Source organism: Eutrigla gurnardus (assembly GCF_963514095.1).
Source record: "Eutrigla gurnardus genome assembly, chromosome: 10".
Lineage (NCBI taxonomy): Eukaryota > Metazoa > Chordata > Actinopteri > Perciformes > Triglidae > Eutrigla > Eutrigla gurnardus.
The window spans coordinates 19,115,748-19,128,544 of NC_139924.1; the positions used below are offsets into that span (position 1 = coordinate 19,115,748).

At 43.7% G+C, this 12,797-nt stretch overlaps 1 protein-coding gene across 5 annotated transcripts in view; it reads left to right on the forward strand.

Annotated features, from left to right (window-relative positions):
• The window catches only part of rap1gap2a (RAP1 GTPase activating protein 2a), a 70,754-nt gene that overhangs the window by 44,862 nt on the left and 13,095 nt on the right, over positions 1-12,797 (forward strand). For all 5 annotated transcript variants that reach the window (XM_084019849.1, XM_084019848.1, XM_084019850.1 and 2 more), the window contains 2 exons: positions 5,665-5,749; positions 11,561-11,596. In XM_084019849.1, coding sequence (XP_083875975.1) covers positions 5,665-5,749; positions 11,561-11,596 — 121 coding nt within the window. The remainder of the gene's footprint in view (positions 1-5,664; positions 5,750-11,560; positions 11,597-12,797) is intronic.

Genomic DNA, 12,797 nt, shown 5'->3' on the forward strand with positions numbered 1-12,797 from the left:
GTCTTATCTCCTGTCTGCTGGCATCTTTGTATCTATTCATATCACACAGTAAGAGAGGGCGAGGGCGAGGCCTGGCGTTCCCACAGGAAACAGCCGGTGACTTGGAGTGCAGTTGCCTCCTAATTATTGCTCCCTTGACCTTTCCAAATATCTGCACATATCTGAGATGCCTGTACTCCCCTGTTAGGCAGCTGACTGACTCATACCTCTGTATGTGGAGCAGACCTTGAGGAAGGACAAGAAGACAGACTGCCCAAGAACACTGTGATGTAAAGTCTCCTATGGTTCACTCTTAAGAGAGCAGTAAATCACAACGTTTAGGTTGTTTGGATTGTGATTTGCATTTTTTATGATTTTTAATTCATTACCAATTGCACATTTTTTAAGTAGAACATTTGGATGTGTCATCGTTCAGGATAAAGCATGGTATGCTTTAGGGCGTGGCTACTCTGTCATTGATAGGTCATTACAACGGCATTCTTTCTGTGTTTTCGTCTTGCAACTTTTTTGCATGGCATCTTCAACCGCTTAATCCAGTGTTGGGTCCCTTTCCCGGGAGATATAATCTCTCCACCTAGTCCTGGGTCTTCCCCGTGGCCTCTTCCCAGCTGGTCGCGCCTGTAACACCTCCCTAGGGAGGCAACCAGGGGGCATCCTTACCAGATGCCCGAACCACCTCAGCTGTCTCCTTTCGACGCAAAGGAACAGTGGCTCTACTCAGTCCCTCAAGGATGGCTGAGCTTCTCACCCTATCTCTAAGGGAGATGCCAGCCATCCTCCTGACCCCGAGGTATACTTGAACTATTTCACTTGGGGTAAGGACTCATTCCCTACCCGGAGCAGGCAATCCATCAGTTTCCTGCTGACCACCATGGCCTCAGATTTGGAGGTGCTGATCCTCATCCCTACCGCTTCACATTCGGCTGTGAATCGATCCAGTGAGTGCTGGAGGTCACAGAACGATGATGCCAGAAGGACCACATCATCTGCAAAAAGCAGCGATGTGATCCGCATTACACCGAACTGCAAACCCACCTCCCCCAGACTACGCCTCACCAATCCTGTCCGTGAATATCACAAACAGGATTGGTGACAAAGCGCAGCCCTGGCGTATGCAAACCCTCACTGGAAACAAATTTGACTTACTGCTGAGAACACAGCTCTCGCTTTGGGAGTACAGAGAATGTATAGTCCTAAGAAGTGACCCCCTCACCCCGTACTCCCGCAGCACCTCCCACAAAATATCCTGGGGGACCCGGTCATACGCCTTCTCTAAGTCCACAAAACACATGTGATGGGCATATTCCCAGGCCCCGAACTCCTCCCACACCCGCTGCTTTGCCTCCCTCACGGCAGAGGCTGCAGCCCTTCAGGACTGTTGGTACCTTGCAACCACCTCCCGAGTCTTCCAAGATAACATATCCTGGAATAACTCCTTCTTCAGTCAGACGGCTTCCCTGACCACAGCTGTCTACCACGGTGTTCAAGGGTTACCGCCACTTAAGGTACCTAAGACCTTTAGACCACAGCTCAGCCGGCCTCTGCTGCCCGGGTCTTGTCCGTCGAGGTCCATGGCGTTCACTGCCACCCGTATGGCAGCACACCCGATGCTAGCGGTTCCTCCCACGGGTGGTGAGCCTACAGGATGGCTAAGATGCCGTTGCCACGTAGTTTCTTTGGGCTGTGCCCGCCTGGCCACCGGACGCTTGTTGCCAGGCCCTCCCTCTGGGCCTGGCTCCAGATGGGGGCACCGGGCTTCCTGCGAGCTGGGTCACTCCTCTCATCCCTCGCTTTTTCATAGGGTCCTTGTGAATCATTCTTAGTCTGGCCCCCTCACCTGAGCCCAATTTGCCATGGGAGACCCTACCAGGAGTACAAAGCTCCAGACAACACAGCCCTCAGGGTCATAGGGACACACAAACCTCTCCACCATGTCAAGGTGATGGTTCCCGGAGTGGAACTTTTTTATTTCACGAAATGTAATATTATGATTAATTTTATCATTTTGGTCACCGACAAATTGTTGGATTGGAATTTTTCGATATGCTAATGTTAACGTTTGCTAATTAGTACAGCTCACACACGGATATGTCATTCGTTTTGCAGGTATTTGGTCATAAAGTGTCAAATCAAAAACTTGAATTATGGATGGAAAGTTTAGGGTTGACTCAAGATTGACAATTTATCCTGAGTAGAGCTGCAGCGATTCATCAATTATTCAAATATGATGTAAATATTTAGTAAATGGACAACTATTTTGAAAATAATACATTTCAAATATAAAACAAAAACACGCAGGTGCTCACCATGATGCCCGAAATGTATGCTCATGCTTGCAAATCTAAATTGCCATTCATTAAAATACTACTTATATTCTGTTAGACGTGTTCACACTCTCATAACTTGATTAACCCGAATGAAGTTAATGTTGCAGAGGGTCGTGTAGTGCGACTGTGATTCTTTATTGGCTACTTATATATACTTCAGGATTGATGGATGCTGCCTTCTGCAATCTCTACACAACCCTCATGTTTCCCCCTTTTGTCTGTCTCCTGTCACTGTTGTATTAACTTCATTAGAGAAACCATCAGTTGTGTAATTGGCCAATTGGCATGAAGATCAGACTTCTTATTAAGTTTCTCAACAAATATTCAGCCCAACTGGAAACAGGAGTCCACAGTAAGCCCCCTGGGAGAGGCTTCACATCCGAGACCTGCAGTCCAGCCTCTTCTCTGTTTGTCCTTCGTCCTTTGTTTCTATCCTGTCTGCACCCACCATCACCCTGACATCCTGTTTTCATCTCCTCTTCCCATGATCAGTCCATCATGTGGGGATGCATTGTTACCGTTACCATCTCTACCTCTATCCGTCTGTCTCACACACACAAACACACACACACACACACACACACACACACACACACACTTTTCACATTACCAGCATCATTAGATAAACATGATGACTGTGTAGATGTAATTACTGTTGAATTAACGATGATTAGCTTCAGCCAAATGCAAGCAGGATTATAGAGCACAAGAAAGGTACATCTTGTACTAGTTTGGATGGAAATGTGGAGCATGATCTGCCCTAATTTTTCCTTTTTGCCCGACAGATTTACAATCACGTAATCTTAGCTCGAGGTGACCAAGGCTCGAGTTGAGTTACATTTTAATTAATTCCATCTATGAATTTTATCCAACAGCAATTTCCCTAAAATCCTTTAAAGAGTATGTTTGTTGTTGTGGATGAATGAGTTTTTCAGGGGTGACTTCGCTGTTCTTGGCAGAGCGCCCGGCCATAGAGGGTCACACAAACCAACACAGCTGCTGCATTTTCCCTGCAGACTAATGTAATTGTGTGGCAACCGCTGCACTTTGTCTCGCTGGGAAATGTCCGCCACGCATTGTTCGCATCGGTTCAGAGCCAGAGGTTTAAATGCAATCTGACCTTGTGATTTAATTTCACAGCCCAGGTGCTTAGTCCCTGGAGGGCAACGTTGACGGTATCATCAGAACAGAACTGATAAAAATGTCTAATCACAAACGCACATTCATAAGTCAGAGCTGAACCATCTGGATGAAATAATATTCCATAAATAAAATAGGACTTTTAACCCATCTCCAAGGAACAACTTCTTTCCTCATTTAAACAAAGATGGTCGCCTGAAATGAGGTATTGTTGAGGTTTGTCAACACAAACAAAATCCAATAATGGAAATTAACATCAATTCATCAGTAACTGAAATTCTGATGTGCTGCACTCTCCATCCACCACGCCTTTACTTTCCACCTTTTTACATACAGTAAATGATGCACGATGTCCTGCGTCGGCAGTCAGTTTTGGTACTGGACATAAATCATGAGGTGCTGAATGGTCCAATATTAACTTTTAGATTCGATGATGCTCCGCTGTGTTTCTTCAAGCCCCCTTCAACAGTTCCCTCCCCCGCAATCACTTTCTCCATGATCTATTCTTCCTAAATAATTCTTTCCTCCCTCCCTCCCTCTGTCCCAATATGCACGCTCCCTCCTCTCGTCTTCCCTCCCTTCCTGGGTAGCTGTGACGTAGCTGTTGTTTTTATCGCCACAGAGAATGCTCACTCCCTCTGCAGAGAGCATCTCTCTGTGTACAGGTGTGAGTGAGTGCGTCGTTACAAAGAGATACTTTCACACAGGGCAGCTAGAGACTCACAGCAGGGACCTGACCCGAGGACAGTGGCCTGTAGAAGCTTTGGCTTTTCACAGGTCAGCAGCTGGTAAAAGCACGGTGTCCTCCTTACCTCAAGCTGGAGACAACAAAGAGAACAATGAACAGTGTCCAGCTAAAACCATGTTTTTTTCACTCCAGTGTGTTCTGATGCACATTCAAACATTTGTTATACTGCAGCATTAGATGCATAGAAGGACACATTGGTGCATTGTGTGAAAGCTGAACCTGTGGAAAGACCTGGCCAGTAGGCTATGGGCTTTTTTTCTCTGGGTAGTGAGATGAGTGGGGTTGAACAGGAATGTGGGCTTGGGGTGTAGTGACTTTAGTGAGGCTGGTATGCTCATGACATGACAACATGATGGAAAGGAAAGAAGGGGACAAACTATCGTCCATCCATGAAATCCAAAGTGATCAGTTATGGGACGACGTATAGGCAATATATGACTCCAGAAGGTTAGTAGATGTGGAGGCAGAGAGTGATTCCTGCAATTACAAAGACAGGTTAGAGAGGTTTAGTGCTCTTTTTGTCTTTATTTCTTTGTAGATCTTAATCTTGAGCACATAATCATCATGAGAGGTGTCCACTACCACGAGTGTCATATCTGCAAAAACACTGGATTTGATCCAAACATGTAGATGGCAGGACTCTAAGCTAATCTTCCGGCTGTTTCCTAGTTACAGCTCAACCTTGTCGTGTCTGGGATCATTAATGTGCACTCAGGCTTCTGAGTACGCTGCAGAGGGGTGGAAAAAGCATAAGAGAGGAGAAGAGCCCAGAGGACATCTCTTAAAGTCTCCTTGACAGCCCATGAGACATATGAAAACAGCAGAGAGCCACCTGATACTTTACTGCCTTTTCCCAACAGTCGCTGTGACTCGCTTTGAAACCTAATTTATAGTTACAATAAAAGTTCAAAAAGGCCGGTAATGCTCAGAGTTAAAGACTCTCTTCATTGAGTCAGTTAGCTCCAGTGAGCTGTGCAGATAGTTATCATCAGATATTTTGGCACTGCTTATGCAAGGTACATTTTAAAATGTTTTTTCTAATAGTTAAATACAACAGTTGTTGTTTTTCACAGACTAAACGTCAGAGTTGGTTTTCCATTTCTTCAGGGGATTTTTGATTGTGTATAAAAGTGTAACTTTTCGATGTGACACAAGGGTAATGAACTTCTAGAAAATGAGACGTCCCTTGCAGTAAGGCTAATGGCGAGTGGCCAGCGCGCCATAAAAAAGTTGAGGGGGTGATCAGAGTCGAAATAGTGGTCTAAAATGCCCTTTAGCCACACATTTCAATAAGTCAGGGGCAGTGCACCAGCCCTAATCAAATTACTGTGAAAGTGCATTGCGTACGCAAATGAGGAACGTTGACCTTTTGTAAAATTTAGAACATTTCGGTGGACATGAGCATCAATCAATCTTGCTTACTAGTCATTTTGTCCTCTTGTTCTTTAGGAAACAGGAGCTGCTGAACATTACCAACGTCCCTCTGGGAGAATGTCCCCCCTCTCCGCCCCGCACTGCGCCGCCCAGCATGAAGGTAGGACACACACACACACACACACACACACTCATTAATGCGCACATGCACACGTGATGGGACACGCACACAATGTAAATAGATATTGATTTACAGAGTTTTTCATGCCCTCTAGGCCTGATAGAAAATCTATTGATTGTGATTATCCTCATTGAGAAATCCTTTTAGTAAGCAAAGCGGTTCGGAGACAGTGACAAACTGCAGTGTCACGACAACTTAAGGTGAACAGCATGACACATCACTACAGGTTATGATTATGTATTTTCACAATGTCACAACAATTTTTTTTTTTTTTTTACATGCCGCCGCAGTATTTTCTTTTCCGACTACTTGTTGTATAATACTGAAATCTAATTAATAAATTATGTTTTGTTTTTATGCAATTTTTGTATGGTATGTAACCTCAAGGTCAACAAGGTTCAAATATTGCAGGAGAGAGAAAACAGCATTTTGCAAACTGAACCCCAGTTTTCCGTGTTTTGCTGTGAATGCTGCCAGAGTGATATCTCAACATCTGCTTGGTGTGTGTGTGTGTGTGTGTGTGTGTGTGTGTGTGTGTGTGTGTGTGTGTGTGTGTGTGTGTGTGTGTGTGTGTGTGTGTGTGTGTGTGTGTGTGTATGTGTGTGTGTGTGTGTGTTGTTATTTGTTGATTTGTCACTGTAGGCTGCCGGGGGGGGGGGAGTCTGATCATGATCTGGTGATTTCCACTTATTGGAAGGTTTTATTTGCCATTGTGGTGTGTTATTGCCAATAAAAGATTATTATGAAAAAGCAATTCCATTTCAATTATCCTGTCATAGATTTGTTCATGAACAACTACAGTAGGAAATGGCTGGAAGCTTTATTCTTAGTTGCCATCCTGACCACAAATTGTGAAGTTCAATGAACTTGTGGCATCAAAGGAATCTTTGTGCAAGGCTGTGACTCGGCAAATTGAAAAAGAAATACGATCACAAAGTGAATATGAATACGAATGAAGTCCATAATACTGTAGACAAGGATCATCTTTCTGTTGTCACGTTGATTCAAGTAGTCGTCACATAGCACTGCACATATAGAGAAGGCATTTGAGTGTTTAAGCGAGATCGCAAAGTATTAATGTTTTCAGACGTCCATTATTCACTGCATTGGAAGATTTTTCCATTTTTCCTCTAGCATGATAAAAGAGAGGATACATTTTGCGGGGAGTCAGATTAGCCGGGTGAGATACAGGAAACAAACGACAGCTCCTGCACAATGGAGACAGTTCCTGCAGTTTGTCACCTTGAACTAAGCCATCATTATTGAATCCGCTAACACAAGAGGGAGGAGGAGGAGGAGAGGAACAGAATGTCAAATTTTGCTCATGGTGAGAAAGACTGATTGACTGATAATTTTGTCAGGCCAAGACAGGAAAATATATGAGAGAAAATCTATTACAGAAATATAACCATGAGCAGAACATATTTTTTCCTCTCGATGTGTGGCAGATTTCAGTTTATTATCAATCAGCAACCCACAATTTAGCTGCGAGCTAGAGTGGTCTAATGGTCATATATTCACCATCAATGTCACACAATGGTAAAGATGTTATGAAAGCTTATAATTTCCTGTATTTACATTCCGCATGAGCCATCAAGAGACTGTACAACCTTGGATTCATTGTGTCTGAGACAAAACATATGTCAAACAGATCCTCCTTCCAAAGCCACTCCCCCCAAAATGATCATAATGCGGAGAGTATTATTAGTGCTGAGTGCGCTCAAGTAGATAAGTACACATGCAGGTAATAAAGTGGTTGGCCAAACTTATTACAGTCCTGTGAAAGACACAGATTTTTTCATTTTCCTTTTTTGTCAGAGCATTTGATTTATTAATTCCTGTCACAATGTAAAGAGAATTTCAAGAAATAAGAATAAGAAAAAAAAGTTCCTAAAATGCTTTTCCAACCTTGACACATTACATTCTCAAAAACATTCGAAATGCTTCTCAGATTTTTTAAAGTCCCAGTCGGCAACACTTTTTTGATCATATTCACCGAAGCAGACACTGCTTCGATAGAACAACATAAATCATCCAGTCTTAGAAAAATAAAGCGTGCCTCTACGTTTGTTTTGCAAAGATCGACAGCGCCCAGCTCATCCTGTCCAATCAGCACGCAGGGCTGTGTTCGTGCACACACAGAGCCCCTCCCCCCTCGGGTCGTGCCACTATCACAGGGGGGAGGCGGAGGGAAGTAGCAACAAGCTTCCAATTCCTCGTTAAAAACCGAAACAAGGAGGTCAAAAACAACCAAGGAAAAGAAAACACTGGTGGAAAAGAAGGAAAAAAAGAAAGATTGTGACGGTGCCCGTGATAAAACCAGAGTCAACATCGGACCCGTGTTTCAAAGGTGGTGTGATCTAAGGGATTTCAAAGGGCACGGAGTCGAGGGGAAGGAGCTCGGTGGTCGTGGGGGAGGAGCGTGAGAGTTGTAAACATTCAAAATCTGACAGAGTGCCCTCCATCCGCCAGACTTTCCGACTGGGACTTTAACACATTCAGACTAAACCATGTCCTGCTTCACGCAACAAAAAGGAAGTTAAATTTGGCATCAAACCAAAACATGTTAAAAAACAATGTCAAACATTTCATGCGCTTGATAATGCACTAGGCCTACTCGTAAATACTCATAAAAGCATACACATCTGATTGCAGAGAGTCGTTGCTACGTAGCTTAGTTATTGGCATTGTTGCTTCTAATAGAGTGGCAATAAAGACGAGTCTCCCGGGAGCACACACCGTGCTGCTGCTGCATGCGCTTTGTGTGGACATTTTCTCGTTCCTCTCCTCTTTGAGAGGGTTTTTCAGTGCTTATGGCAGGTGTTTAAGCTTGCAGGTCAGGTAACAGGCCTGGGTAAACAGACTCAGTAGACGATGATAAAATAGGGTTAGGGAATAAATGGGTTTTGTGAAAGTCCTCACAGTTGACCGTAATTCCAACCTAATTACAATGTGTGTGTGCATGTGTGTGTGTGTTGTTTCAAGACCGGAATAACCCGTTCTTTGCTAACATGAGATTCAGTTTGCTGCGTGACTTGACTTTCCTGATTCTACTTTAGGCTTTAAAAGTAACTTTGGAAATGTAGAGAGGATAAGAATAAGAGGAAGGATCAGACAATCAGTGGGCTCGGATGTTTTAGCGGCTTTTGCTAAGGTAAGACGGCATTTTGATTTAAAAGGGAAACAGTCAACAAAACAGACAATTTGTTACTGAGAACAATTTGATATGTTTCCAGATCAAGCGTTAAAGAGTACCTGCACATTAATTCAAAATTGAACAATTATCACATATCAGGATTATTGATTCCCGAACTTAACAGCTTAAAAGCTTGCAAGGGGACAGCTGCATCTCTGAAACTTCGGCAGCGATGTGACGTATTTATAGCAGATTTGTGCCCACGCCTATTTCACATCAATAGTTCGGCACCCAGGGACGAGGCCAGAACAGTGTTGACTGATGTATCAAATACAGATGTCAAGGAGCTATGCTGTAACAAATGCTATGAGGGTGTTTGTGTCTCACAGTAGATGTGGACGCTCTATAGGCCAGAACTGCCAGCTCAGGCTCATCCCTTCATCCGCCCATCAGCTTTTGACCCCGAGAAGGAGTTGTGTTTGTGGGCAGGAGAGAGGAGTCTGTGGATGTGCGGTCCGTTTATGCTAGGGCTTTGGCTGAGGTGCAGGTATTTTTGAACACGGCTGTTAGAAGTGAACTTCACTCAAACAACAAGTGGCTGTTGTGGAGATGATAAGAGTGTGAAAAGAGAAGAGAAAATAAATAATTAACGTTCCACCTTTCAACCCACCGAGCAAATTTATCTCATTCCGCAAGCTTTCTATCAGTGTTTTTTGATCAAATGAAATTCTATAACGTTCCTCTAATTCCGATGAGACACCGAGGCTGTGACTCATCGGAATTGCTGTCCATGTGCGGGTGATTGTCCATGTGAATTCTAGTAGCCAATGTTTGTCAGTAAGTCTGCCTGCAGTCTGTTGTAGCCCCGGCTGGTTGCCATCGGAGATGAGAGATGCAGATGTTGTTGCTGGGCTAGAGACACAAAGAGGGGTGAGAAAGGAGGTGGGAGAAAAGGTGAAGAAATCAGGAAAAAAAAAAGATAATAGAGCGTCAGGAGAAGAGAGAGAGGACAAATTAGCATAGCGAGACACCTAGATAAAAAGAGGCAGAACAAAGTGCAAGGACAGATAATACAGACATCCGGGTGCTGTTTTGGATTGACAGCGATGCAGAGAGAAGACAGATAGGTGTCTCTTGTCCTTGCTCCTTTTGTCTGGCCACTGCAGGGAATGTAGGAAATGATTGAACGCACTGTCAGCGCTGCAGGATCCCACTCAAACAGTGCCAGGACAAGCTGCACTGTTTGTGCCTTTTAAACTGCCAGAGCCCAGTTTGAGGACGTGACGCTCACACCTCCCATAGATTCAAAGAAAAGCAAAAGCGGCAGAACCTGCTTTTTAGGAAGTCACCTTCCTTCCTCTCGCCGCCCTCATATGATCCCAGTAACCATAACACCACACACACACAGATGCACACGCCTCATGATAACATGTGTTGGCTCAGAGGGAATGCTTACTGCCAAAGTTGCTATCTAACAGATATAGACAGCTGTGCTTATTGTTGGTCCGGCTGTCTGGTGTTGACTCTGTAGGTTCAGCTTACAGTGCGGTATCAACTTACAACCTTTAAATGGTTGAAATTAACAGCTTAATATTAAGCTGTGTTTGTGTACGTGTGTGTGTGTGTGTGTGTGTGTGTGTGTGTGTGTGTGTGTGTGTGTGTGTGTGTGTGTGTGTGTGTGGCTCATCTGCTGTGCGATTATACGTGCAGGGAATACCATTCGTCTTTATTACAGTCGTTTAAAGGGCTGTAAAAAAAAAATTCCACTTAAGGAGCTGCAGTTCGTTGGCAAGGCATTTATTTCCTGGTTCTTCTTGTTTTGTATTTTATGAGCGATGCACCCAGACTGTTTTTACATTTGTTAAGTATAATAATGCAAGTTAGTGTTTAGGATTGACATCGTTGTTTAAAATAGGGAAGCTGATATATTTTTTTTTTTATCAATGAAAGTCTTTTGTTCATTGTTTCAACAACAGTCTTTGTTAAAGAGGAAGCAACACACTACTGTCATGGACTCCAGGAATGTTTTAATGGATCTCTTCCCTTTAACCAGACGTCTTTCTTCTAACTTTTTAAATTGGAAGTTTTGAATCGACCCAACTTGGGCTGACACATGATGCATGTGCCGAAATCTGAACACAGGGACACAAAGCATAGACCATTATCACCCTCGCAGCTTGTTTATGTGTGAAGGTGGACGCCCTGGGGACGGAGATGTGTGAATGCACTGGAGGATGCATGTGTTTGTGTGAGCGTGCGTTACTTTCTAAGGAAGTGGTTGCTTATCAGTTTGTGTGTGTGCATGTGGGCGTGAGAGGCTGGAGGTCTCTGCCCTGCCCTCCCCACTTGACAAGACTAAGTTTATCCTGCGAAGCAGAATCGAACGTCCCTAGCTGGAAAGCAAGATCTGCTGCTGTCAGCGCCACAGTTACAGATGTAAGACCTTTCATTTCAGACATTTTGGCTTTGCTTTGAGTGTCAAAACACCTGTTTGAGGTGTAAATGAGAGTCAACTTAAGGGAAATGATTTAAGTTGTTGTCCTGACTGGTTTTGTGTTTGGTGTCGATAGATCTTGGTGGTGCTCTGAAGGTCAAAGTTCAGCAGTGTTACATCCTGTCTTACGTGTTTTGTCATATTTCTTTGTCTTTTTCAGTCTGCAGAGTTTTTCGATATGCTGGAGAGAATGCAGGTATGACATTATTTTAAATACTTTATTTTCCCGTGACTCCACTTTATTTCCTTATATCTCGATCTAATCTCACAGCTTTTGTTTCCTCCTTTGTTTTAATCTCCCCCCCTCTCTTTGACTAAGTGCTTGTATTTGCTTATGTGCAGTGTAGCATCGTGTCTGCGAGTGAAACGTCAAACTTACCGCGAGACGGTGTCTGTCCTCTCTCCTTTTCTCTGACCGCGGACAGATTGAACATACATAAGGATGAGACGGATATTCGTGATTCCATTAGTGCGGGTCGACCCGCTGGGTTCAGTCTGTTGCTCAGATTGGATGATGGGCATGCTGGGAGCAGAGAAGAATAGCCCGGGAAAGATCTGGAGTGGCATAACAATTTTCTCTTTCTCTGTGTGGAATTTATTCAGTTCATTGATTTCTTTAAAAGTCTTTTCTCTCCCTGTGTGACACTTCTTTGTGTCCCCCCTGCCTCCCTTGGGTCCCTAAGGCTTGGAGGAGTCTGAGGACAGATTGGGATATAAAAAAAAAAGGGAGAGCAACAAGGAGGGAGGTGTGAGGAGAAATGAAAGGCACATAAAAAGAAAAGGGGAACGAATGGCCAGAGGAATATACAAAGAGAAGAAGTGCTTTTTTTGCAGGTTCTTTGGGGTTTTATTATTTGCACTGGAAATGTTCCTCAATTGAAAATAGAATGACCCTCGCTGTTACGCAGCAGGGTGGAGTGAGTTGGTTTTTGGGCAGCACATTAAACTACCCAGAGAAAGAAATGGTGTTCATAATCATCGAGCATTAATCCTCATAAAAAACATCACCTGTGTAGCTGATAAAGTTTGTTCCTCTTTGCCGTAGACCTTCATTGCACTCGGTGACATGTTCCTCCATGAGGATAAACATTGTAAACTGTAGTTTATTTTGAATCCCACATACAGCATCCTGCTGCTCTGAAGACTCAGAGCACCGAATGGTTATTAATCTGCTGTTGGAAATATTTGAGACCTCAGACAGGGTAGGGAGGTTGGGACTAAAACTTTCTTGGACTTTTGATGTGATTTATCGACAAAAATATAGAATGAGGCCAACCTTATACTAGAGCAATATATTGTCAACAGTCTGGCTGTACAGTACGTATCATCATGATACAGCAGTTACGATTGATAAAAAAAAAATTGTGGGATCTGTATGATGCATTTATCACAGTCCT